This window comes from Triturus cristatus, chromosome 10 (assembly GCF_964204655.1).
Source record: "Triturus cristatus chromosome 10, aTriCri1.1, whole genome shotgun sequence".
NCBI lineage: Eukaryota > Metazoa > Chordata > Amphibia > Caudata > Salamandridae > Triturus > Triturus cristatus.
Genome location: NC_140593.1, coordinates 842,950,815 through 842,976,808, shown reverse-complemented (window position 1 = coordinate 842,976,808; position 25,994 = coordinate 842,950,815). Strand labels below are relative to the sequence as shown.

Below are 25,994 nucleotides of genomic sequence, written 5' to 3'. Positions count from 1 at the left end.
CCAAATTTACCATCCTAGGTCAGCGAAGTAGACCCCTGACACCAAACTGGCAGAGTATGCGATGGGGAAAATCCATCAACCCCTTGAAAGGGAGGTCAGGAATATGATGAGGAGAGAATGCCCCAAGCCCTCACTGAAGGGGAAGGTGGCACACATGCTTGAAATTGATGAGAAACTATGTACCTTTTTCTCCAAGTATATGAGGGATCCCAAGAAAGGAATTGATAGGTCTTGGATGTGGTAGGGCCCTTGACCCAAATTATTCAATTGGCGGAGCGTTCAAAAGAGTCAGGATCCCCTTTGTCCATGGATATTGTGGCTGGTTGGGTGCACTACCCTAAACCCTAAAACACTACCCCCTCCACTACCCAAACACCACTGCACTACCCTAAACCCTGAAACACTACCGCAGCACGACACCCTACACTACCCAAACATAACTGCATTACCTTAAACCCTAAAACACTACCACCAGCACGACTCCCTACACTACCCAAACACCACTGCACTACCCTAAACCCTAAATCTACCCCAGCACAACCCCCTACACTACATAAACACCACTGCACCACCCTAAACCATAAAACACTAACCCCAGCACGACACCCTTCACTACACAAACACCACTGCACTGCTTTAAACCCTAAAACACTACCCCAGCACGACCCCCTACACAACACAAACACCACTGCACTACCCTAAACACTAAATCTACCCCCAGCATGACGACCTACACTACACAAACACCACTGCACTACCCTAAACCCTAAAACACTACCCCCAGCACGACCCCCTTCACTACCCAAAAACCACTGCATGACAATAAACCCTAAAACACGACCGCCTACACTACACAAACACCACTGCACTAACCTAAACCCTAAAACACTAAAACCCAGCACAACCCCCCTACAGTACACAAACACCACTGCACTACCCTAAAACACTATTCCCTACACTACACAAACACCACTGCACTACCCTAAACCCTAAAACACTACCCCCAGCACTACCCCCTACACTACACAAACACCACTGCACTACCCTAAACCCTAAAACACTACCCCAGCACTACCCCCTACACTACCCAAACACCACTTCACTACCATAAACCCTAAAACACTACCCCAGCACAACCCCCTACACTACACAAACACCACTACACTACCCTAAACCCTAAAACAGTACCCCCAGCACGACTCCATATACTACCCAAACATCACTGCACTACCCTAAACCCTAAATCTACCTCCAGCACGACCCCCTACACTACCCAAACACCAATGCACTACCCTAAACCATAAAACACTACCACCAGCACGACCCCTTACACTACTCAATCACCACTGCACTACCCTAAACCCTAAAACACTACCCCAGCATGACCCCCTACACTACCCATACACCACTGCACTACCCTAAACCCTAAAACACTACCCCCAGCATGACCCCCTGCACTACTGCACTACCCTAAACCCTAAAACACTACCCCAGCATGACCCCCTACACTACCCAAACACCACTGCACTACCCTAAACCCTAAAACACTATCCCCAGCATGACCCCCTACACTACCCAAACACCACTTCACTACCCTAAACCCTAGAAAAAAAACATCCCATGCCCAATCCCCCTTACCTCTCACTCCTTGTGGTTCCTCTCTCCTCATGGTTACTGCTTCACGTCGTCTCTGAGGGGCGGTGCACGTCATTGTGAGGAAACGGAACAGCCTCTGTTTCCTTACAACAACATGGATCGTCTACATGTTTTTTAGAACGCATGGTCATTTACCATACATACCTTTACAACAAAATTTGTTGTAAAGGCATGCATGGTAAATGACCATGCGTTCTAAAAAAATGTGTAGTAATGACTTTGCGATGTACAACGCATGCATGGTAATGCATGCGTTGTAATGGCATCGCGAAGTAAAAAAGTCGTTATAACAGCTGTTTACCGATCGAAGCTGGCCCCTGTTCTTCAGTGAGACATTTATTTGATTAATTAGGAGGAAGGAATGTGGGTTTTGTTACCGAAAAGTGCATTTCCAGCTGTTGGATTGTGAAAGTGTCCGCGTGGCCTGGTTTCACTTCTGGTGAGAAAGTGGAAGAATCTGTTTGGATTTAAAGGAGTTCTGTTGTTGGACGGGACCGGCGCGACACGTCCTCAGAAAACATAGCTAATGGAAAGCTTCCTCCCTGAAGTGTGGAGCAGTGCCATGAGAGGTCAACGAGTGTGCGTCTCACTGCAGTTTGACCGTACCGTGTGACCCATGTGCCGCCTCCAGGGTACGGGAGGCAGAAGCGGCATCGCAGGTCCTCTGGAAGACTGTTGTAGCACAAATTCTACATTTTGGTACTAGGGCATTTTAACGTTGTTGTTCCTGCCAGATACAAAGAGAAGATCCTGTGTTATTCAGTGCCCTTGTTACCTTTTATTGTGGGTTGTGGTGCTTGTCACTTCGCTGCCCCGCCGGTGCACATGACTGGGCACCCCACCTCGTGTGCCATCTGCAGGGCCTCTGCCCTCGGATCACTGGTTTCGGTTTCTGGAGTGGCAACCTAAACAGTTGCTCCCAAAGGACTAGCCTGAGCACCTAGGTGAATATCCCCTGCACCAGCATTCCATGGAAATTCTTTCCTATCTCTCCCACGTCGACGAGGACGTCATAATGGCACGGCTCCGCTCGCTACACCGTATGACGTCATCGGAGCCATAAGAAGAACTCGTCGGCGTGCTGACATCAGTTCCACCCATTTTTTCTGTGCCACCGAGGCAAACAGGCGGACCGAGACATTTTCGCATGTAGACATAGTATAATAAATATATATATATTCACTGAAAAAAACATAGGTTTCAGGCACGGTATAGTTAGAAATTAGCATTTTAAAAACCTTAGAAATTCACAGAAAAATTGATAGGTTTCAGGGGCGTTATAGTTAGTTGGACATTTCACTCGTAGAAAACCATTGAAATTCCCCCGTTATAGTTAGTTCAGCTAACTATATCTTGCGCGCCCGCAATGCACTGCTGATGACGTCACATATTACATCACTCATGACATGGTCAGTGACATCACTCATGACATCACTGATGACATCTCAAATTACATCACTGAAGACATCATCCAGTGAATGTGTGTTTTTCTGAAAATTAAATATGTTTTATATATGTATATCTCAAGGTCGATGGAAGAATAAATGGGTATATAAGTGTCTGAATGGATGATTTTATTTTTGTAAAATTGATTGTATAACTGGTTGATTAAGTGTATCTTAGTGAATACATGGGTTAGGGAGTAATGTTTAAATATGTAAATATCTGTATCAGTCTCTCACTTTGTGTATAAGTGGCTGCATGGCTTGGTGAGTAGCTACATGAGTGTCTATATGGGTTATTAGTTGTTTTTTTGAGTATCAGTATGAGTGTCTGAGTGTCTGTATGGTTCGGTGGGGGTATTACTTAGTGCATGGATGCATGAATGAGTGACTCACTGTTTGTATGTGTTGAAGACAGCATGTGTGCAGGACTGTATAGGTGGATGAGTGTGTGTATGGGTGTGTTAGTGAGTGAATGACTGTCTCAATAGTGTCTTTATGAGTAACTACATATGTTTTAAACTAGTATATGTGACTATTGGTGTATATAAGTGAGTATATGTGAGAGTGAGAGATTGAAAGAGTTCCTGTATGAAAGTATGTTTCTATAAGTGATTGTTTAAAAGACTAAGTATGTGAAAGTTTCTGTAGAAGTAAGTGTGGTGGTGTGTGTATAACTGTATATGCAAGTAAATGGATGTTTGATTCTTTATCAGCATGAGTGACTATGTGTGTGAGTAACTCTATGGATGAGTGGCGTTGTGTAACAGGATGCATAGGTGTATGAGTACATATGATGAGTGAGTACATGTATGAGTGACTGTATAGGACTGTTGGTGAATGAGTGGATGTGTATGTGGATTTTAGAATTACTGAAAAGGTTGTTGTAACTGGAATTGGTATGTCCATTGTTTTGAAAATTTTAATTTCTATTTTTGAATGTGTGTATCAAAGGTTATATTAGGGGGAGAGGAGGTCTGCCACTCTATCACAAGGATGATGTCATCAGTGATGTCATTTGAGATGTCATCAGTGATGTCATGAATGATGTCACTGACCATGTCTTGAGTGATGTAATATGTGACGTCATCAGCAGTGCATTGCGGGCGCGCGAGTTATAGTTAGCTGAACTAACTATAACGGGGGAATTGCAATGGTTTTGTACGAGTGAAAAGTCCAGCTAACTATAACGCCCCTGAAACCTATGGTTTTTTCAATGAATTTCTAAGGTTTTTTAAATGCTAATTCCTAACTATAACGTGCCTGAAATCTATGTTTTTTTCAGTGAATTTCTAAGGTTTTTTTAAATGCTAATTTCTAACTATGCCTACAGAGATAGGACATGTGAAGAAAGAAGAAAAAACGCACAGAAGGAAAAAAAAAGGAATGCAGAAAGAAGCAACAGAAGTCCTCAAAGACGAAGAAAAGTGCAGAAAGAAGGATAACGTGCAGAATCAGGAATTGTGGGCAGCCATCTTGTGACTCGGTTGAACCGAGTCACATGCAAAAAAGTAAGAAAAACATTTAAAATCAAGTAAAAGGGGGCAGGGTAGAAACACCCTGAACCCCTAGACCTGTTCAGGGTGTCCCACAGGAACTCCCAGGGTGCAAAAAAGCATCTTTGGAAAATTATTTTCAACGGAATTCGCGTACGTTGCGCGATTCCCACTGAAAAAATGTAAAAAAGTCTCCCACGCTTTGTTTCTTTGTTTTTTATTTATTTTTATTTATTGATTTTCAGTGATACCATATACACCAAACTGAGTCAAGTCATTTTACATAATACATTGATTGGCGGTGTTACACAAAGAAGATATACACATGAGGGCAAATCATATAGATTGCAAGTACAACATTTATACAGAGTTATCTGATGCCTGGCAGACTCCGAGGATATAATGTCATTATGTTCCAGTAGATATGCAGTAAGGGGTGCCCAGAAATCTTTCAGACGAGACCTAGCAGACAATTCCTCCTGGTAGTTCCTTAGGGTGTCTCTGCAGTACACCGGATCTGTTACCCATTTCTGAGTCGTTGGACGGATCTTACTGTCCCAGTGCATAGACACCCTACGCTTCGCTACAAGTAATTCTATAGCCAACTGTTTCTTCTTGGCTGACAGCGTCTTGTGGAGAAGACCCAGAATGCACACCTGCACTGAGCACTCTATTTCACACTGTGTGGCCTCATGCAGGATGTTCACTACCTGCACCCAATAGTCTCTAACTTTCTCACAGCTCCACACTAGGTGTACAAAGTCCGCGTCCTGCGTCCCACACCTACGGCAGACTGAGTCTGTCTTCAGACCCTGTCGCCACAGTTTCTGATGTGTGTGGTAGGCCTGATGTAGGTAATTTAGGTAGATAATGCATAAATTACCATTTGGTGTCAGCATGTCTGTGAGGCTGCAGCAAGCTGTCCAGTCTTCCTGGGTTAGACGTGTATCTAGTGACTGGTTCCACCTTTCGAGGGCTCTGGTGGTGGGTTGGGCCCGTTCTGTCTGCATTGTGTGATAAGGTCTGGCCACCAAGTATTTTCTGGTGGGTTCTGCTATGATCATTTGTAGTGGGGCCACTGCTGGGGGCTCCGCTGGAAAATTAGGATACAGGGCTTTGATGGCCGCCCTTAGTCTATGATAGTTGAATCTAAACAGTAGTGTTTCATTATTGATATAGTGTAGCGTGGATGCTTCCACAAACTGCCCATCTACATATAAGTCACCCATTGTGCTTATGCCCACATCACGTAACATGGTAATATTACCAGCATCTTGCGTGGCTGACAGCGCGGGGTGATTAGCAAGCGGCATGGCAGGGGCGTATATGGGCAGCTTACTAGCCATGCTTCAGTGGTAGCCTGTACAGGGTTTATTGCGGTGCAAGGGGCTTCCTTATGCTTGTATGGTAAAATGTGGTGTAATGGTATGGGATGAGCGTACCCCTCCTCCACAGCCAGGTGAGGCAGATACGATACCGGATGATACCAATAATTGTTATAGTGTGCCTGTGCGCACAGATAATAGAGTTTAAAGTTTGGGGCGGCAAACCCTCCTTGATTGTAGGGGAGTGACAGCGTGTTCCAGCTAATTCTCGCCTGCTTTCCCGCCCTTACCATTTTGTTAATATGTGTTTGAATTGTTTTGAAAAGGTGGTTTGGTAGCGTAATTGGAACATTGGTGAATAGGTATAGAAATTTGGGTAGTGTGACCATTTTTATAACGGCTATCCTATCCACCAATGTTAAGGGGAGTTTGGTCCATTTATCTATCTGCTCCTAAAGTTTGTCGATTGCCCTCCCATAGTTCATTCTGATGACTTCCTCTCGGTCCCTGTGAATCCAGATTCCCAGATATTTGACCGGGACAGTCTGCCACTCTTGAGAATAGTCCAATGAGCAGGCCTGGGTGTACTCAGTGAGAGGGACAATCGTGGATTTAGTCCAGTTGATCTGGAGCCCAGAAATTCCCCCAAAACGGATATACTCTCTCAAGAGTCTCGACAAGTTGTGCTGCGGTTCTCTTACATATAAAACCATGTCGTCCACGTAGAGACATATGCCTATTTGGTGTTATGGAACCTGAGTGCCGCATCTGCATATTTTTGTTGTATTTTACAGGCAAGTGGTTCTAATGCTATGGTAAAAAGCAGTGGTGAGAGCGGGCAGCCTTGTCTCGTACCACACCTAATCCGCACCAGTTCTGATACCTTCTCATTCACTTTGATTCTGGCCACTGGGTCTGTGTTAAGGAGCTTTATCCAATTTAGGGACATAACAGGCATACCCATCCTCTGCATTATGGCAAAGAGATAGCCCCACTTCACCGAATCAAATGCTTTATCTGCGTCTAATAGGAGGGCCGCCACCTCCATCTTCGGGTTTAAGACATGTAGGAGTGCAAATATGGTGCGGATATTGTGGGAGGTTGAGTGGTCCGGGATGAATCCTGATTGATCCGGGAGTACAATGGAGGGCATTAATGGCGTTAGTCTAGTGGCTATCACCTTGGCCAATATTTTGGCATCGGTATTGATAAGAGACAGCGGGTGGTATGAGTCCCAGCTATCAGGTGGTTTGTCAGGCTTAAGGTGCGTGATTATTAGCACTTCTCTGAGTGTGGGAGAAAGAATCTGCTTCTCATATGCATTGGCGTACATGGCCAAGAGGTGCGGACTGAGCAGGTCACTATTAGCTTTATAGAATTTGGTTGTGAGTCCGTCAGGTCCTGGCGCTTTACCATTCGGCAATGATCTGATCGCTTCCTGGACCTCTGGGACTGTCACCGGTTGGGTCAGATATTCCATCTGGCCATCGGACAACCGCACCAGGGCTATGTCCTCTAGGTACGCCGTTAGTGCTACCGTGTCTGTGTCCTCTGTCGATGTGTACATGTTATTGTAGGCTGCAGCAAAGGTGGAGGAGATACCGGCGTTGTCGAAGTGAGTTACCCCGCTATCATCGATGAGTTGTGTTACTGTGTGTTGTGTGCTTCGCGTTTGTATTTTGTGGGCTAAGGTATGCCCGACCTGCTGCCTTCGCTATAGGCCCTAGCGGTGTGCCTCTTTGTCAAGTATATAAGCTCAACCTCTGCAAATTCGCTATAGAGTGTGAGTTATTCTTTAATGCGCCCTAGGACATCAAAGTTGTGGGAATTTCATATTCTGTCTCTAACAGTTTGATGGTCGCCTCTGTGCTCTGTAGTTTAGAACGTACGTCCTTCAGTATCCCTGCGCTGGTGCTGATGCATTTCCCCTGGATGGTAGCTTTGAATGCTTCCCACACTATTTCCGGATCCTCAACCGACCCCACATTAAGCTGGAAGTATTCCTCCACGCCTCCTGTATAGTGTCGCTGTAAACAGGGTCTAGTAGGGACTTAGCTTTAAAACTCCATATGTATTGAGGCGGTATGTATGTGGGTATGTTCACTACCAGTAACACGGGTTTGTGGTCGGAGAGCGTCCGGGGAAGGTGTCAGATGTCCATCACCAAACCGTTAGCGCATGATTTGACCATGCCAATAGTCCAACCTGGACCAACTGGCATGCACTGTCGGTGCATACGTGCCCTCTCTTGTGTCTGGGTGGCGGAGTCGCCATGCGCCCACCAGGTCAAACTCATCCATGCATGCCCAGAACTCCCTGGTGGCCTGTTTGTGGTGCTCTATCGCATTCATTGACCTGTCCTGCTCCGCGTTTAGTGTGATGTTTAGGTCGCCCCCTCATATAAGGTCTGTGTAGGGCAGATCTCTTAGTCGGTTGCTAATGGCAGTGTAGAAGTCAAGGTCATCAATGTTAGGCTCATAGGTATTTATCAGGCACATACGTGCACCTCGTAGTGTGCCCGTTAGTATTAACCATTGGCCTTGGTCATCCCGTATCACCTGATCTAGTTGGAATTGTACTCCTTTTTTAACCAGAATGATGACTCCTTGAGAGTATGGGAAGAGGTGTGGCGCCGTGGCCAGGGCGACTGACTCCGGAATCTGAGGATCACGGTTCGATCCCCGGCGGCATATTGGCCCAGCACCATGTGACTCTGGGTAATAGCTTGCTTAATCTTCCCGACGGCCCCCAGCGCCTAGAGACCCTTATGGGTGATTGTTTGCGCTTTACAAATGTGGATTATTATTATTATTATGTTGAGTAAGAGGATGCTACTGCTAACTCCGCCCAGCTTCTGCCTAATGCCTTGTCAGTGTGGGCGGTGAGATGCGTTTCTTGAAGCATTGCTATCTCTACTTGATGTCTGTTGAGATAAGCTAACACTTGACGTACCTGCCTAGGAGTATTTAACCCCCGGACATTCCATGTTAAGCATCTTAATGATCTATTTCTAGTCTGCTCCGGCATCCCACTTTGCTTCGTAAAGATGTGGATAGTGTTAAAAAAAACGCTCTCGCAATACTGTTTCTGCATGACTCATAGACATAAAAGGAAAAACATAAACATACAAAACTAACAGTCCCCCCCTCCCACTCCCGCATCCCAACTATGCCATAGTATGTCCCATGTACTTGAAAAACCAATGCTTCCCAAGCGGTGTCTAATACACTGTCAGTGCTGTTAACAACTTTGTATACAACAGTTTGGGGCTTACCCATGGAAGGGGTGCGCCAGAGTCCCATCTTACTCCCCTGTTGGTTAGGGGGAGCGCCGTGAGATCTGCATGACGGAATCAGCCAGTCAGTTTTTGTACTCGAGTAGGTAGTAGAGCTGATGCGTAGTTGTGTGGGCGCTTCAGTTCCTGTGACGGCGGAGGCGACCTGGTGGTTGTGGCCTCACGTGACGGTCTGGCGAGGGGTGGCATCAATCTTCAATCCCTGGAGTGGTGACTTTGCCGGTCGCCTTTCACTAGAGAATTGGTGTAGGTCATGGCTGCCTTCGGAGTGACGAAGATATTGTCTTTGCCTTTGTACATTATTTTGAGGTGGTCCGGGTATAGCATGGCATATTTGATGTTGGCCTTCTGCAAGCGGTTCTTTACTTGTTGATACTTGCGTCTGGCCATCTGCACTGCCATGGTGAAATCTGGGAAAAATTGTAGCGTGTTTCCTTGGTGGTTAATGGTACGCTTTTCCCTTGCAAGCCTTAGGACCATGTCGCGGTCCCTGTAGTTTAAGAGTCTGGCCATGATCGGGCGTGGTGGCGATCCCGGTGATGGTCTTGGCGCAAGGGTGCGGTGCGCTCTCTCAACTATTAGCATGGGGGACAGCTCTTCCACCCCCAAAATGTCTTTCAGTAGAGCTTCAACAAATTGCTCCATGTGCCCTGTATTTGTCGACTCCGGCACTCCTGTGATGCGGACATTGTTGCGCCTGGATCGCACCTCCAACTCTTCATTCTTGGCCTGTATTACGGCCATCACCTTCTCCATGTTGAGGCTTTTCGTTTGTAGTTCGTGCGTGGCGTCCTCCGTTGTGGATACGCGGGCTTCCACGTCTGTGATCCGATTTGCCTGTTGGTCCAACTTGGTGGACATGTGGTCTATGCGGAGATTTCGGTGGTCTATTTTCCCATGGATGGTCATCAGACTTTGTTGCACCAACACCAGAGTGGCTGCAAGTGTGTCTAGGCTTTGTGCCTTTGTCGTCCATGTTGGACGCGGTGTCACTAGTGGCTCGGGTGACTTTTTTGGATTCAAAGGTTAGCTTAGGTTGCACTTTGTCCGGTTTCCCCATCATATCCAGCTGCTGTTGCCACAGCTGGTGTTATCAGGCTCCGGTATGTTTAGACAGTCCACGTGGTGATGCAGATCTACAGTCCACATGTGACCAGAGTCCTTGCACCCCTATGCTGTTGTGCTCCTGCAGTTACTGTATTATGGCCAGTTGCTGACGGCCCTCACTGACTGCATGCCCCGCACTGGGAGCACATAATCTTTGGCTCTTATGGTGTACAGAGTGGAGCACCTGTTGCTACCCTCTCTCTGACTCCTTCGGTAGCCAATGGAATATGGAGCTGCTGTGGAGTGTTAAGGAGTCCAATATAGAGAGGGCTTCTCCTGTTTAGTTGGTCACCTCAACCTGGTAGGCCCACTATGTCCGAGTCTCATTGATCATGCATCCGCAACGCACCCTCTGCGTTGTGCAGGTTGGTTACGCCGGCAATCGCGTCGCTGTTAGCAGCGAGCAGGCCGCACCACTGCCCAGCCACCCTCATGTTCTTGCGCCCCCTTCACCCCCCCGGCGTCTTTGTGTACTGTTTGGGGCTGTTGGGCAGCTCTATGGGCACCTGGATCAGTGGGTGTATTCCATTGTGCAGGCTCAGTCCTCTGGGGCCCCTCCTGGCCAGGCCTATCAGTGTTGCCAAGCCTCGCTCTTTCCTGGGCAGTCGCGTTCCATAGGGGTCGGTCTCCGGCGTGCTGAGTCTCTATGTGGGGGTAGGAGCTGCAGCACCAGAGTACAGGCTCTGGTTGGGACGCAGTCTTCGGTGTTTAGTTGTGGTCCCACCGGACTGCCCACAGCGGGTGTCTGAGTGGCACGATATCCCCTGCCGTCCGCAACGGGGCCTCACGGATGTCTGGGCCACAAGAGAAAGTGTTGCACTGCAGGCCAGAACGGAGGCTGCAAGGACCGAGGGTCTCCACGTTATCGGGCCTGATCTGTCACCGCCAGTTCCACCCCAGGCCGTCACAGTAAGCAGGGAACTTATGCTGGGGGTGTTCTATGTCAAGTCCCGTCCTGGAGGTCATGTAACGCGGCAGGGCAGCACCCCACTCACTAATGTCGGTGCCGCTGGCGTGCCAGGGCCTCAGTCGCAGTCCTCGCCGCCTCCACCACACGCTGATCCATCTCACCACGGGCCACACCCTCTGAAGGTCTTGGCACTATGTTGCTGCCGCCGATGGCGCCGTAATACAGATTGGCTATCACCAACCTCCGCAGGCTTGAGTCACACTGTGGTCGCGGTCGTTACGAGGCAGCCGCCATTAGTCCAGCCACCTCGGAGTTGACTCACGCTAGGGCTTCAACGCTCTGAGTTTGGCCATTCTTTTTGGCTTCTTCTTGTGCCCACGATGTATATGGGGGCTTCCCACCCAATTTCATGCTGTTTCTCTGGAATTCATGCAGGATAATAATGTGTTGTATGCTCATGGCCGGCCGAGATGCACTGCAGTGCAGCCATCTAGTTATGGGCTCTCTAGCACCCCCCCGGCAATCCATAATTATGTAGCAAGGGCCCACTGGGGCCCCCGCAGCCCCAGAGACTGACACCTCCCCATGACCTCTTCAAAGAAATATATGGGGGCTCCTCCCCCTACTCTGCCCTGGGGACAACCACCTCTCCGGGGCTTTACTTTATTTAGGGCTGGGGGCCTCATGGCCCCCTCAAGCCCTGGGAACCACCACCACCCCCGGGGCACACATCATTTAAAAATCGGGGTCTGTTGCGGAACCCCGGGGACCACCACCTCCCGGGGCTTTAAATAATTTGGGATGGGGGCCATTGTGCCTCCCTTCCAGGAGCCCTCTATGGCTCTGGGGACCACCACTCCCTAGGGACGGCTCCAACAATGTCTCAGGGTGCCCACCCACCAGACATTGCAGTTTGCAATGCAGGCCATTGCAAACTTCTGCTTTGTTTCACGGAAGAAAAACTTCTCTTGCTTCCATGAAGCAAAGCAGGATTACTTTTGGGCAAAGGAAGCTGCATGTTAGCAGCTCCCTTTGTCCAAAAGCAATGCCGGCTCACGCAGGAGGCGGGGTATCGGCAGGGTCCCGTGGAGCATTTGGGCTCCCCTGAGGTCAACGTGAGGGCAGGTCCCATTGGATGGGTTCCCTGGAGCCAAAAGTGGCATGGAAGGGGTGCCACGCTGCCTCCTCCCGTAAAGTAAAAAAGAAGGCAAAGCCCCGTGGGATATGGTCTCCAGGCCGAAAAATGCCTCAGGATGGAGGCCACTTGGCTCCCCTGCTTTAAATGTAGTTTTTTTTTTATTAAGTGGCCATGCCCTGGGGGATGGGGTCCCCGGGGCAGAAATCGGCCTCAAGAGGGTGGCCCGCGCGGCCCCCTACCCGTTTAAAAAAATATATATTGTAAAAATGCTGCTCAGGCCCTGGGGGATGTTGTCCCCAGAGCCCAAAAAATATTAAGAGAAGGGGGGCCACACAGCCTCCCTTCTTAAAAAAAAGCAAAGAGAATCCGGCATCTCGCTGGAGGCCCCGCCCCCTCCCTGCACCACTCTGCAAATGCGCCTCCTGGTGCGTTCTGGGTTATGGGATTAAGTCCCCTTGAATCCTAAGGGTCCTTAGGTGCCAACTAGCCCACCAGCTAGCTCCAGTAAGCCCCATACAGTGGGATTGCTGAGAGGTGGTCTGAAGCCATGCCCCTTTTCACACCACTCTGCAAATGCGATTCTTGACGCACTGCTGATGGGGTTATGAGGTTCTCTTGTGTCCTGAGGACCTCAGGACTAAAGTGAACTTCATCGCCCAAAAAGCAGTGCGCTAGGAGGCATTTTGCAGAGTGGTGTAAAAAGGGGCATGGTTTTAGACCACTCTCAGCAATCCAGCTGTGTGGGGCTTATTAGAGATACTGGGACTAGTTGGCCCCCCAGGGACCCTCAGGAGGCAAGGGGACTTACTCCCCCAACCAAGAGCGTGCCAGGAGGCACATTTGCAGAGTGGTGGAGAAAGGGGGTGTGGCCTGTGTCCATCTTTCAGCAATCCCACTATCTGGGGCATACTGGACGTATCAGGTAGGCTAGTTGGCCCCTAAGAACCCCCAGCAGCGAAGGGGACTTTAATCCCCATCCAAGAGCGCGCCAGGGTGTGTGTTTGCAGAGTGGTGGGCAAAGGGGGCATGGCATGCTATGAGAACTTACCAATCCTGCTGTGTGGGACTTACTGGAGGTAGTAGGAGGGGAAGTTGGCCCCCATGGTTGTCCTTGGGGGCCAACTACCCCTCCTGTTACCTCCAGTAAGTCCCACACAGTGGGATTGCTAAGAGGTCTTCGGAGGCCACACTCACCTTTCTCCACCACTCTGCAAATGCACCTTCTGGCAAAGTACTGGTTAGGGGATGAAGTCCACTTTACTCATGAGTGACTTTGGGGGCCAAGAAGCCCTCCTGTAAGTCCTAAGCAGCGGAACTCCTGAGCGCTAGTCGAAGTCCCAGACCCCTTTCTGTACCACTCTGCAAAAGCGACTACTACGTTTTGGTTAGAAATTAGCATTTCGAAAAACCTTAGAAATTCACTAAATAAAACATAGGTTTCAGGAACTTTATAGTTAGGAATTAGCATTTAAAAGACCTTAAAAATGAACTGAAAAAAACACAGGTTTCAGGGACGTTATACTTAGTTGGACATTTCACTCGTACAAAACCAGAGAAATTTGGCCTTTATAGTTAGTTGAGCTAATTATAACTCGCACCCCCGCAATGCACTGCTGATGATGTCACATATTACATTACTAATTACATGGTCAGTAACATCACTGACATCACTGATGACATCTCAAACGACATCACTGATGACATATAGGAAACATTTAAGTTGGAGAAGTGAGGGATAAAGGGACATTTTCTCTTGTGAATTGATTTCGGTTTTAACTGTTTTTATCTATGATCATCAAGTGATCTAAAAGAGTGTGTTTTTAAGAGACATTTGTATATTATGTGCTTGGCTCTAATGAAGTGACATGCTAGTTAGATGAAACATGTGTTGGAAATTTGTGATTCTTTAAAGTGAAAGTAACAGGTGAAATAAAAGATTTGAACATAGCACACCCACGGGTCCTTGAACCCACATTTTGAGTGTGTGACATATTTCAACGCAGTAGGTTGGACATGCGTACTCTAAGAGAGTGTACATTCCAGTCTAATAATTTGAAGAACTGCCTTATGTGATAATGTATTGCTCATCATATTTCTCACAGCTCATCCTTATAATACAATTATATCACTAATCTACTGCTTTTCATCTGAAATGACATAATGAATTCATATGCTGTAATAGTTTAGTTGAAGTTTTATGCTGAGATAACTTCTTTACCCCTGCAGATTGGACTCCTGTAATCCTTGCGAAATGGGCAGGAAACACACAGATGCATTCCAAAAGTCAAAAGCTGGCAAATATCGAAAGAGCAGTGTCATCTGTGATTGAAAGATCTACGGATAGCCTGAAGCAAGCTGACCTTGAATATTTTTCAGGTAGAGAAATATCAATTGTATTGTACCTTTCTTGAATAAAAAATTCTAAAATATCATTTTGCCAATGTTTCTTGGTTGCTGATTTTTCTTTGGTGCCATACTACTAACCTACTATTTCAATGGAGAGCTTTTTGTACTATTTGTATGTTTCTCATAATCATATTAACATATTTGACAAATGCAATCTGTTGAGACATACTGAATTTGTATACTAATGCTATTTCTGTTAAATATTCTGTTGGACATTTTCTTATTTTTTTTTATGTCCCCTTTCCTTTGCAATTTGTATGCACTGAATCCATAGTTTCCAAATAGGATTGTCGATGATTATGCACGTTTTGAGTACTGATCTATGGGACTCATGAGGGTGGTGGACAGACTGTAGTCCGTCTGCCATCCTTGAGTAAACCGGGACTGTCTGCCATGCATGTGGCGGTCCCGCACACCAAATCAGGATGCATCCGCCACCATGGCGGACGGATCCTGCATTTTAACATTGTGGCAAATGCTGCTGACAGCAGCACCCGCCACAATGTGAAAATGCCGGGTGTTGCCGGGTGTTGCAAATACCAGTTAGGTAATCGCAAATTAGCTGATACAAAACAATTCACACCTGTGGACCTTTAGGCGCATAGGAACAAATGGAGTAGTATTACCTAATAGCGATTACCTAATTACTCAATCTCTGTTTGGTAAATCTTTAGTGATTCCTTAGATACATCGGATTCTCGATTACCAAATAGCAATTCAATAAAAATGGTAGATGGCCACAATGATTTTTGGGTTTCGCGTGGGGATGCAATGATAGCTGTATGATGATTTTTATTTGGGATCTAATGTTTTCTAGGCATCATAGACACAACCAAATATCAACATGGCTGCTCTCATAAGCAAAATGGAGAGTCTCCGCAAGGTCTTTGTTATATTATTGAGTTAGGCTCATGTACCGAAGCAGCTTATTTCTTACATTGTCCTCACAAACAGGGGTGGGCGTAATTTGCGAAAGTGACTTTCGCAAATTATTGCGAAAATTTTAAGAATCACCGCAAACACGCGGAAATATCGCGAAGATGCAGAATTTTTTTTCCCGCCCGTTCGCGGTATTTTCTGCGTGGTCGCGGCTCGCCAACTTACCCATGCGGTTGCTCGCGGGCGCGGCCATCTTGTTTTCACTCTTCTCACGGTGCATGATCGCGAGAAGAAAGACGTGATCGCGCGACCAATGACATTACTGCGGGCGTGAACTGTCGCGAGACAGCGCAAATGGCTACCAACAATCCAACATCTCGTGGAGAATGCGACCGGATCGGGAAAACTTGTCGGCGAACGCAGGGATTCAGGTAAGGCGATCGCGCGCGCGCGAGAATGTATTATTTTACAGCGCGAGCAAGAAACAAATTATCGCTAAGCTGCGGAATGCGGAAGTTTTGACATTTTCTCGCTCTCCGCGGAACACAAAAATGTCAAATTATCGGGATTTCCGCAAGCGGAACGGAAATTTAGCCCAGGCCTACTCACAAATAACATTTTCAGCTGTGATCTTTTGCACATATTTACGTGCATGACAATGTTGGATTAGTTTCCCTGAAGCTAAACTTGTTTACACATCTAGCTTCGCACAACATTATCACAATGCCCTGAACATCATGTACAAGGTCTCATTTCTGCTTACAAATGTCAGCAATATCATCATCCACAGGGGCGACAGGACTATCTTTATATCCGCAACATTACTTATCGATTGGTACATCACAAGGCACACACCACCACACTTACTTCTACAGAAACTTACACATACTTAGTCTTTTAAACAATCACTTATAGAAACACATACTTATTCATACAGGAACTCTTTCAATCTCTCACTCTCACATACACTCACTTATATACACCAATAGTCACATATACTAGTTTAAAACATATGTAGTTACTCATAAAGGCACTATTGAGACAGTCATTCACTCACTAACACACCCATGCACACACTCATCCACCCATACATTCCTGCACACATGCTGTCTTCAACACATACAAACAGTGAGTCACTCATTCATGCACCTATGCACTACGTAATACCCCCCACCGAACCATAGAGACACTCAGATACTCATACTGATTCTCAAAAAACCAACTAATAACCTATATAGACACTCATGTAGTTACTCGCCAACCTATGTAGCCACTTATACTCAAAGTGAGAGACTGATACAGATATTTACATATTTAAACATTAATCACTAAGCCATGTATTCACTAAGATACACTTAATCAGTCAGTTAGACAATCAATTTTTCAAAAACAAATCATCCATTTAGACACTTATATACCCATTTATTCTTCCATCGACCTTGAGATATACATATATAAAACATATGTAATTTTCAGAAAAACACACATTCACTGGATGATGTCATCAGTGATGTCATCTGAGATGTCATCAGTGATGTCATCAGTGATGTCACTGACCATGTCATGAGTGATGTAATATGTGGGGGGCGTGGCTTAACACGCAACGAGAGCGGACATGCCCGGGTAGAGCTCCCGCCTGAGCCTCCCTACCCCGGGTCTTTTCTCCGTTGAAAACTCCTTTCCGCGGCCCGCCACTGCCGGCGGAACTGTTCCGACACCTACTGAATGCCCTGGCTGAATTTGGGGCGCATCGGAGGTAGAGTGCAGCACCGGCACCGACGGCGAGCCTGGAGCCGTGTTGGTGAGCCCGCACCTGGAGACGACGCTTACGTGAGCCCGCGGCTCTGAGCGACTCACCAGGCCTTGATCTGCGGCCTACGGGGAGGCCCGCGGCCGTTGCCGAGGAGCCCCCGCGAGTCGGGCATCGTGACCGGGGGCACCTGGAGGCCCCCCCTCCCCCTGAGGAGCTGTCAGACGACGACGGTGGGCTGGGAACGGCCTGGAGCAGCCACGCGAACGCCATCTGGGACACCCGGCATATGAGTGAGTTGGCAGACGGGGGCCCGGGGGCCGGCGGGGTAGAGCCAGAGAGAAGACGGGACCTGACACACAACTCTTGCTTCTAAGCAGCTGCCCCTAAACTACTGCGGGATTGCGATGCCATTGGGGAGGAACAGGAATCCACGGAGGAGATAGGGATCCTTGGAACTGCGACGGGACGCAGGGGATTCGCCTCCCCCTCCCCCCGCTCCGGCCTAGCCGCTGCTGCACTACAGTCCGGCTTCTCTCCTACTGGTTTCCCACCAGCCTTTAGACTCTGAGGGTGAAATTGCCCTGCATGGGGGATGCGACGCTGTTGGACTCAGCTGCACACGCCACCGCTCCTTGAGGACACAGAGCGTGCTACCGGGACACCGGCCTGGCTCCCACAGACCAGTGCAGCGCACCACCTGCGGCCCTGTCCGCTGCGACGAAGCTACGCGACCCCGGAGCGGATAGGAGCCACAAGCGCGCCCTGACCCTTTGGGGGGAGCCATCTGCCCTGCGCTGATCGGAGCCTCTGGATCCACGACGGCCGGGACGCGCTGCGTGTGGCCCACGGCTTGGAGCGGCGAGACCACCAGCTCCATGCCTGGAGGGGCGCGAACACGTACTGGATCGGGACCTGCAGCGACAAAGGGGAAGCAAACGAAAGCGGCACTCAGGATGGATACCGACCACGTGGCGGCGAAACTGGACAGCGTCTTGGCGGCCATGGAACGGATGGAAGAATCGCTGCAACAGACGCGCACCTCTCTGGAGACCAGAATCGATGGCGTGGCGATAGATCTGACCCACCTCCGAGCTGATCACAAGAAGTTGCAAGATCGCACCAAGACCCTGGAAGATAAGGTGGCGGTGATTGAACCACTGACGGCACAGACGGACAAAAAGGTGCAAGACCTCCTAAACAGAATGGAACTCTTGGAGGGCAGGGCCGAGGATGCGGAGGGACGGGCACGGAGAAACAACATCCGCCTCGTGGGCATCCCGGAGAAATGGGAAGGAGTGGATCCCGCCCGTAAGGCTGAGGACTGGTTGCGAGACCTGCTGCCGGACGGCACGCTTTCCCCCTACTTTGTGGTGGAGAGAGCCCACCGCGTGCCCACGCGGCCGCTCCCCCGGGCTCTAACCCCAGACCATTCCTCCTTCGAGTACTCAACTACCGCGACCGGGACACAATACTGCGCGAAGCCAGGAACCTAGGGGAAGTCACCATAGACAACGCTGCGGTGATGTTCTTCCCGGACTACACTGCAAGAGTGCAGAGACAGCGGCATTCCTTCCTGGCTGTAAAAAGAAGGCTGCGCGAAGTGGACCTCAAGTACTCGCTACTTTTCCCTGCCAAATTACGAGTAGTTGTACGTGACAAAACGCACTTCTTCATGAGCCCTGGGGAGGCTGAGGCCTGGTTGGATGGAGGAATGCCTGACGCGCCGCGAAGGGCGCCGGGAACTACCACGATGGAGAGGTCCAGAGGTTCGGGGAGGCGACGTCGCCGAAGGTCGCCCACGCCGCCGCTGCTCGGGGAGGCAGTGCGCCGCTCCCCGCCGGCGGCCCTAGTTCACCAGGAACAACAGGATGCCTTGCGCAAGGAGGCGGCAATCAGCAATTCCCCGGCGCCGTCGCTCCACCCGGGCGCCAGCCCGGCAGCGTCTTCAACGGACGATGAGGCGATTTATGGACTCCCGGACACGCAGAGCTCTGGGGGACCCCCGGAGGTCACGCCACAGATGGTGGATCTCTTTGGTTGACGGAGTTTGGGAACGGACTGATATCTACCGCATGGCGCGAACCCGCCCGGGCTCCTGCCTGGCTGCCCCGCCTAACCCTAGAGCTGCCCCGGGCCTGCCGACGCTCACACTGTCGCTGCCCTGGGGGGCTGGAGCACGGAGCTGGCCACTGTAAGTACATTTTCTACTTATCCACATGCGACTCATGCACCTACTTTGCAGAACCAAGGGTGTGCCCCGCTGCGTTTCACTGCCAGCCTGCTGCGACTTGGCCTGGCTGGGGGGGGACTTGCCCCCCCCTGGCACCTTTGCCCGCCCTTGACTGATATCTGGGCGCACAGCTGCCACGGCATGGAGCAAGAGACACTGGACGTCCGCTGGCCAGCGGCGGCTTGCACACCACACCCGGGAGAGACACCGGGCACATCCAAGGCTGCACTGTTTTGATTACTATTAGAACATAAACCACAAGCACCCCCTTAGACTGTATAGTTTGCGAGCTCACTTGAGTGTTTGGACGGCGACCTGTTGTGCGGCCGACCTTTTGGTATTTTGGACTTTGTTGCCATGTTAAGGCCTTTTGCATTCCCCTTTTTCCCTATCCCACTACCCTGCTGGAGATCATGGTACTGCGTATACGACACTCACGATGGCTGCATGGCAGAAGCGGACTGCTGGGGCTGGGGGGCCCTTAGGCGGGGGGCCGCGCCTTGGGGGGGGGGGAGGCGCACACGCACACATAACTGCTATGGCTAATGTACAAATATGCACCTGGAACGTCAGAGGAATGCACACGCCAGCCAGACGCTACCATATATACTCATACCTAAAGCGACATAAAATCAACATAGCGCTACTCCAAGAAACCCATTTGAACGGAGCCGAGGTGCAGGCATTGCGCCGTAGATGGCGAGGGCAGCTATATGCTACGGAGTATTCCTCCTACGCTCGCGGAACATTGATATGGGTCCGCCCTGGGACTCCTTGGGAGATCACGGAGGTGGTAGTGGACCGGGAGGGCAGATATGCGGCTGCGCAGGGCAGATTAGATGGCCAGCCTCTCACACTGGTATCCCTCTATTCCCCCAATGTAGATCAGGGTAGCTTCCTGGCGCGGCTCTCAACGGTCATGGCACCTTGGCACGCAACATCGTGGATAATAGGGGGCGACTATAATTGCACTCTAGATACGACACTGGACCGCTCCTTCCCGCCCCCAGCTAATGCCTCTACACGGGGAGCCACAAAAGCACTACTAGAATGGGCCGCGCAATGGGACCTACACGATGTTTGGCGACAGCGCAACCCAGGGGCGCGGACGTATTCCTACTACTCTGGCGCTCACGACTTACATGTCCGACTGGACCGGTTCATGGCCTCCACTGCCCTCTTACCCCACGTGACGGACACGCAATACATGGGCCGCACGCACTCGGATCACAACCCACACTTCATGTCAATAGCCTGGGCACGCCCACACCCTCCTGTACCCACTTGGCGCCTGCAGCCTGCGCTGCTACTAGACGCGGCTTTCCGGGATAACTTGCTTACACGCGCCGCGCAATACTTCGAGGATAATGCTGGCACGGCGTCCACTCCACAGACGGAGTGGGACGCCTTCAAGGTGGTGCTTCGGGGACACTGCTTGCATGCGCAGGGACACATGAGGCATCAATTGGAGAGGGACTTAACTAGATTAGAGTCGGACTTACTGCTACGGGAGGAGGGGGCTGTGGCTGGCGACGAGGGCCCGCTACACGAGGCCCGCACGGAGCATGCACGCCTTTTAGAGCGACTCCGAAACGTGAATTATGCCGCGCATTCGGCGAGAACGCATCACCTTTGCGACAGACCTGGCAAGCTTTTAGCGTGGCTGATCTCTCAGGAGACCCGCTCGACCCCGGTAGCGGCTGTGCGGACGAGGGGGGGGGAACTGGTATACACGCAGCTTGGTATCCACGATGCCTTCACGGCTCATTATGAAGAGCTGTATCGCTCCCGCTTGGCGGTCCCTCCTCCGGCTATAGCTGACTACCTCTCCGCCCTGCAAATGCCGCAACTGACTATTGCGCAGCAGGACGAGCTGGGTGCCCCACTGGAGCCAGACGAGCTCCGAGAAGCCATCTTTAATTTGTCAAATGGCAAAACACCGGGCCCGGATGGACTGCCGGCGGAGCTGTACAAGGTCGGCTCGGATGTTCTCATTCCGGAGCTGCTGAGGATGTACACCGCGGCAGCGGAAGATGCCGCTTTACCCCCAACATTAAATGAGGCCATGCTAGTATCTATTCTTAAACCGGGCAAGTATAGTACACAGGTGGGCTCTTACCGCCCGTTGGCGCTACTAAACACAGATTATAAAATCCTGGCTTCTACTTTGGCCAGAAGACTGGCCCCCCATGTGCCCACCCTAGTGCACCGCGACCAAAATGGGTTTGTCCCCACACGCCACACTTCCTACAACATACGCCGCCTCTTCCGGGTACAGGAATACGCTACGCAGCAATGGCCGAGATCGGGATGCCTGATATTGGATCTGGAGAAAGCTTTCGATTCAGTGGAGTGGCCGTACCTGCAGGCGGTTACAGAGAAGTATCAACTGGGGGGGGGATACCGGGCCATGATTGATCTGCTTTACGGCAGACCGACAGTCCGAGTCCGCACGGGCCGCCTCCTCTCAGCTACCATCCGAGTCCGCAGAGGCACCCGCCAGGGCTGCCCATTGTCGCCATTGCTGTTCTCACTGGCCATGGAGCCACTGGCCACGGCTCTCAGAACACACGGGCTGGAGTGGGGAATCCCGTTGGCGGATGGCTTGCATGCAGTGTCACTGTATGCAGACGACTTGCTGCTGTACGTCAGGGACATAACTGCCATCCCCGCCTCCCTTGCTGACATCTTCCGCAACTTTGAGGGAATGTCGGGCCTGAGAGTTAATTGGGCCAAGTCGGGGGCATACCCCTTTAGCCCAGACGTACCTGAATGTGACATCCGGCTGGGAGGGGACAGGCTGCAATGGCATCCCACCACTTTCCGATACCTAGGGATACGGATATATAGAACACCGGCAGATATCCTGGAAGGGAACCTCTGCCGAGCGATCGCTTCTGTCCGAGCGCAGATTGGCTTCTGGAACACCCTACCCCTTAACGTGCCCAGCCGCGTGGCACTGACCAAAATGATTGTGCTGCCTCGCCTACTCTATTATTTTGCGAATATGCCTCTGTATGTGCCCGTCAGGCTCTTTCGTGACCTAGAGGTGCTGCTGCGTTCCCTCATCTGGAACAGGGGGAGGCCGCGAGTGGCGCTGGCTAAATTATATATGCCCACAGACTCGGGGGGCTTGGCGGTTCCTAACCTGGAATTGTACTATCTCGCGGCACAGATGCAATGGGTGGCGGGATGGCTGAGCGGCAAGCAACTCGAGGACACTGCCACGCATGCGGCTACATGGACACAAACGCAAATTAATGCGCTGTTTCACCCGATAACCCGCACACCCTGCCCTTCCCAGATCTACTTGGCAGTGGCGCGCAGATGCTTCCTGAGGAGCCTTCGTCTCACGCGTGCTACTAAGCCTTATGCCCCGAGCATGCCGCTCTTGGGTATGCCTGGCCCGACGGGGCCGCTCACGGAGGCCCACTTGGCTGGCTGGGATCAGGCGGGGGTGGACACACTGAGCGATTTATATGCGGATGGCGAATTGCTCACGTTCGCCAACTTGGCTGAAGACACGACTCTCCCGGCGGGACAGTTCCTCCTACACGCCTCCCTCTTGCACACACTCACTGCTTCCTGGGGCGACATGGCAGTGGAGCTTCCAGTGCATGCCTTCATGCAATACCTACATGTTATGGGCCATGGCGCGCACATCGTACACTGGCTGGCGCAGGCACTACAGGCGCACTCGCAGCCATCCACATTAACGCTGAGGGAGCGCTGGGCGACAGATAGGGGAAGAGACTGGACGGACAAGGAATGGGCACTGATACTGACCGGTCCGACGAACATCCCACGCAATCCCCGCTTTAAAATTATACAGTACTACATACTACAGCACGCATACCTCACGCCCGAAAAAAATAACAGGTACTTTGCGAGGACAGATGCAACCTGCCCGCGGTGCTTACTACCGGGAGCGGACCTCTTACATATGCTATGGCACTGCCCAGAGGTACAGGCATACTGGGACGCCGTACTGACACTGCTCGCGCGCGGCGCTGATGGACGGCTCCCGCATACATGGGAAGCATGCATACTAGGGCTCTATCGGCACACAAAAGACAATAAAGTACAGGCACGCTTTTGGGACATGGGTCTTATAACGGCCAAACGCTTGCTCACCAAGCATTGGAAGGCAACCGCCCCCCCCACACGTTCGACATTGGAGAGCCTCTTTTGTTAATTGGGCGCAGGCAGAGAGCGCAGTGCTCCTTCGCGAGGAAACTGCAGGGCTCCGGAAGTTCCCCATCGCCCAACTTTGGGATAATCTCCTTGTGACATTCCAGAGGGCTTGCCAGGACAGGGGGATAACCTGAATCCCTGGGGTTTGTCGCTCCCCTGCTGGCGGGGCGGTGGCGGCCCCGGGACTGCTAGGGGGATGGCTCTTGCCCCCACCTGCTTACCCCGGATTACCCCTGATGCCCCACACTGCCGCCCTGCATGGGACTGCCGCTGGGAGGTACTCGCTACGCAGCTATACCACACACACGGAGTTCGCTGCTGCCACGGCCTGCGGGGGCGTTTGCACTGTCCGGATGGGGGGTCGGACGGGGGGGGCGTGGCCGATTTGCCCTGCTGGGCCGCTCCTTCTCTGGCGCGGGGGGGCGCCCTACACACAGGGTGGGCGGGTGCGGGCACGGACGCTGGGGAATTCCAGCCTTCTTGAAGGCCCTCTTTCTTTTTCCCCCTCCCCTGGCCCGCGGCTTCCCGCGCACGCTACGCAGTCCCGCTGTGCCCAGCTTGGCGGATGATGACCCTCCTGCTCTACCGCAGAATGATCTCCCCCTCCCTTCTTCCCCCTTCCCCTTGACCCTACTTGAGTTCACGACCCTAACCTTAACGCATGCTATTGCCATACATACAAGGGATAGATATGGACTACGACGCTGCATACTAGACTCGCCGGATCAATGCGCTGCCATATAGGTCGCTGTGAGCTATACTGCAACATCCTTGCCGCGCTTCGGCCCACACTCTGAGCATGATGCTGGCGCTCGGCTGCCCAGAGGCCTATACACTTTGGGGTAACAGCGGCGTCCAATAGGTCTCCGGATCAGGGCCTGGGTGACAGCCGGCGCAACCGTGGAGTGGGCTGGATCACAGCGCCATCCTCTGTCGCCGATAACATGCACCTGGGACACCACAAAAAATCAAACACGCATAAACAGCGCCACACACCTACTCTCTTCACAACGCACGCACCTCCCTTCTGTACGCATGCTACCCTGTACAACGCCGCCGGACCCCCGGGTTGTCGGCTGAATGGCTGTGTTCTAACATCTGGAAGCGTACGCTTTGCTTAACTGCTTCGCCGCCTGGACGGTGACTGTGCGTTGTAAGATGATGCAACTGTGCACAATAAAGGTTTTTCAAAAAAAAAAAATGAGTGATGTAATATGTGACGTCATCAGCAGTGCATTGCGGGCGCGCGAGTTATAGTTAGCTGAACTAACTATAACGGGGGAATTTCAATTGTTTTGTACGAGTGAAAAGTCCAGCTAACTATAACGCCCCTGAAACCTATGGTTTATTCAGTGAATTTTTAAGGTTTTCTAAATGATAATTCCTAACTATAACGTGCCTGAAACCTATGGTTTTTTCAGTGAATTTCAAAGGTTCTTTAAATGCTAATTTCTAACTATGCCTACAGAGATAGGACATGTGAAGAAAGAAGAAAAAACGCACAGAAAGAAAAAAAAAGAAATGCAGAAAGAAGCAACAGAAGTCCTCAAAGACGAAGAAAAGTGCAGGAAGAAGGATAACGTTCAGAAAGAACAAACAGAAGAGCAGAAAGAAGCCTTGTTGAAAAATCATCCTGTACCCTCAACTTTTTCAGACAGATACTGGTGGTAACTGAGTCTGACTAACCAGTCCTAGATCCAGTGCTATGTTAAAAGACACTCAGAATACAGTGAAAACACCAACATACACTAGGGAACACTATGCGTTGGGGTCCCCCTGTGATTAGCATGACCTCCACTGTAAGCCCCTAGTATATAATAGGGCAGGGGATTAAAACTACCTCTTAAAACGCGCCACAGGGCGTGTTTGCACACGTCACCTCAGGCCCCGTCCCCTCCCTTCCCCACTGTGTAAACACGCCCTGTGGCCGTTTTAAGTTGGGAGATTAAGTCCCCTTGAATCCTGAGGGTCCCTAGGGTCCAACTAGACCACTAGGTACCTCCAGTAAGCGCCACAGAGCTGCGTTGCAGAGAGATGTAAAAAGGGGCACGGCCTAGACCACCTCTTTGCAACGCAGAGCAGTGGCGCTTACTGGAAGCACCTGGTGGGCTAGTTGGCCCCCAGGGTCCCTCAGGATTGAAAGGGAATTATTTCCCCAATTTA

General features: G+C 50.7%; 1 protein-coding gene across 1 annotated transcript in view; it reads left to right on the top strand.

Annotated features, from left to right (window-relative positions):
* LOC146790122 (UPF0764 protein C16orf89 homolog) overlaps positions 1 to 25,994 on the top strand; it is a 575,747-nt gene that overhangs the window by 99,078 nt on the left and 450,675 nt on the right. The window contains exon 2 of the mRNA XM_085630170.1: positions 14,596 to 14,745. Within this exon, the coding sequence (XP_085486296.1) occupies positions 14,596 to 14,745 (150 nt within the window). The remainder of the gene's footprint in view (positions 1 to 14,595; positions 14,746 to 25,994) is intronic.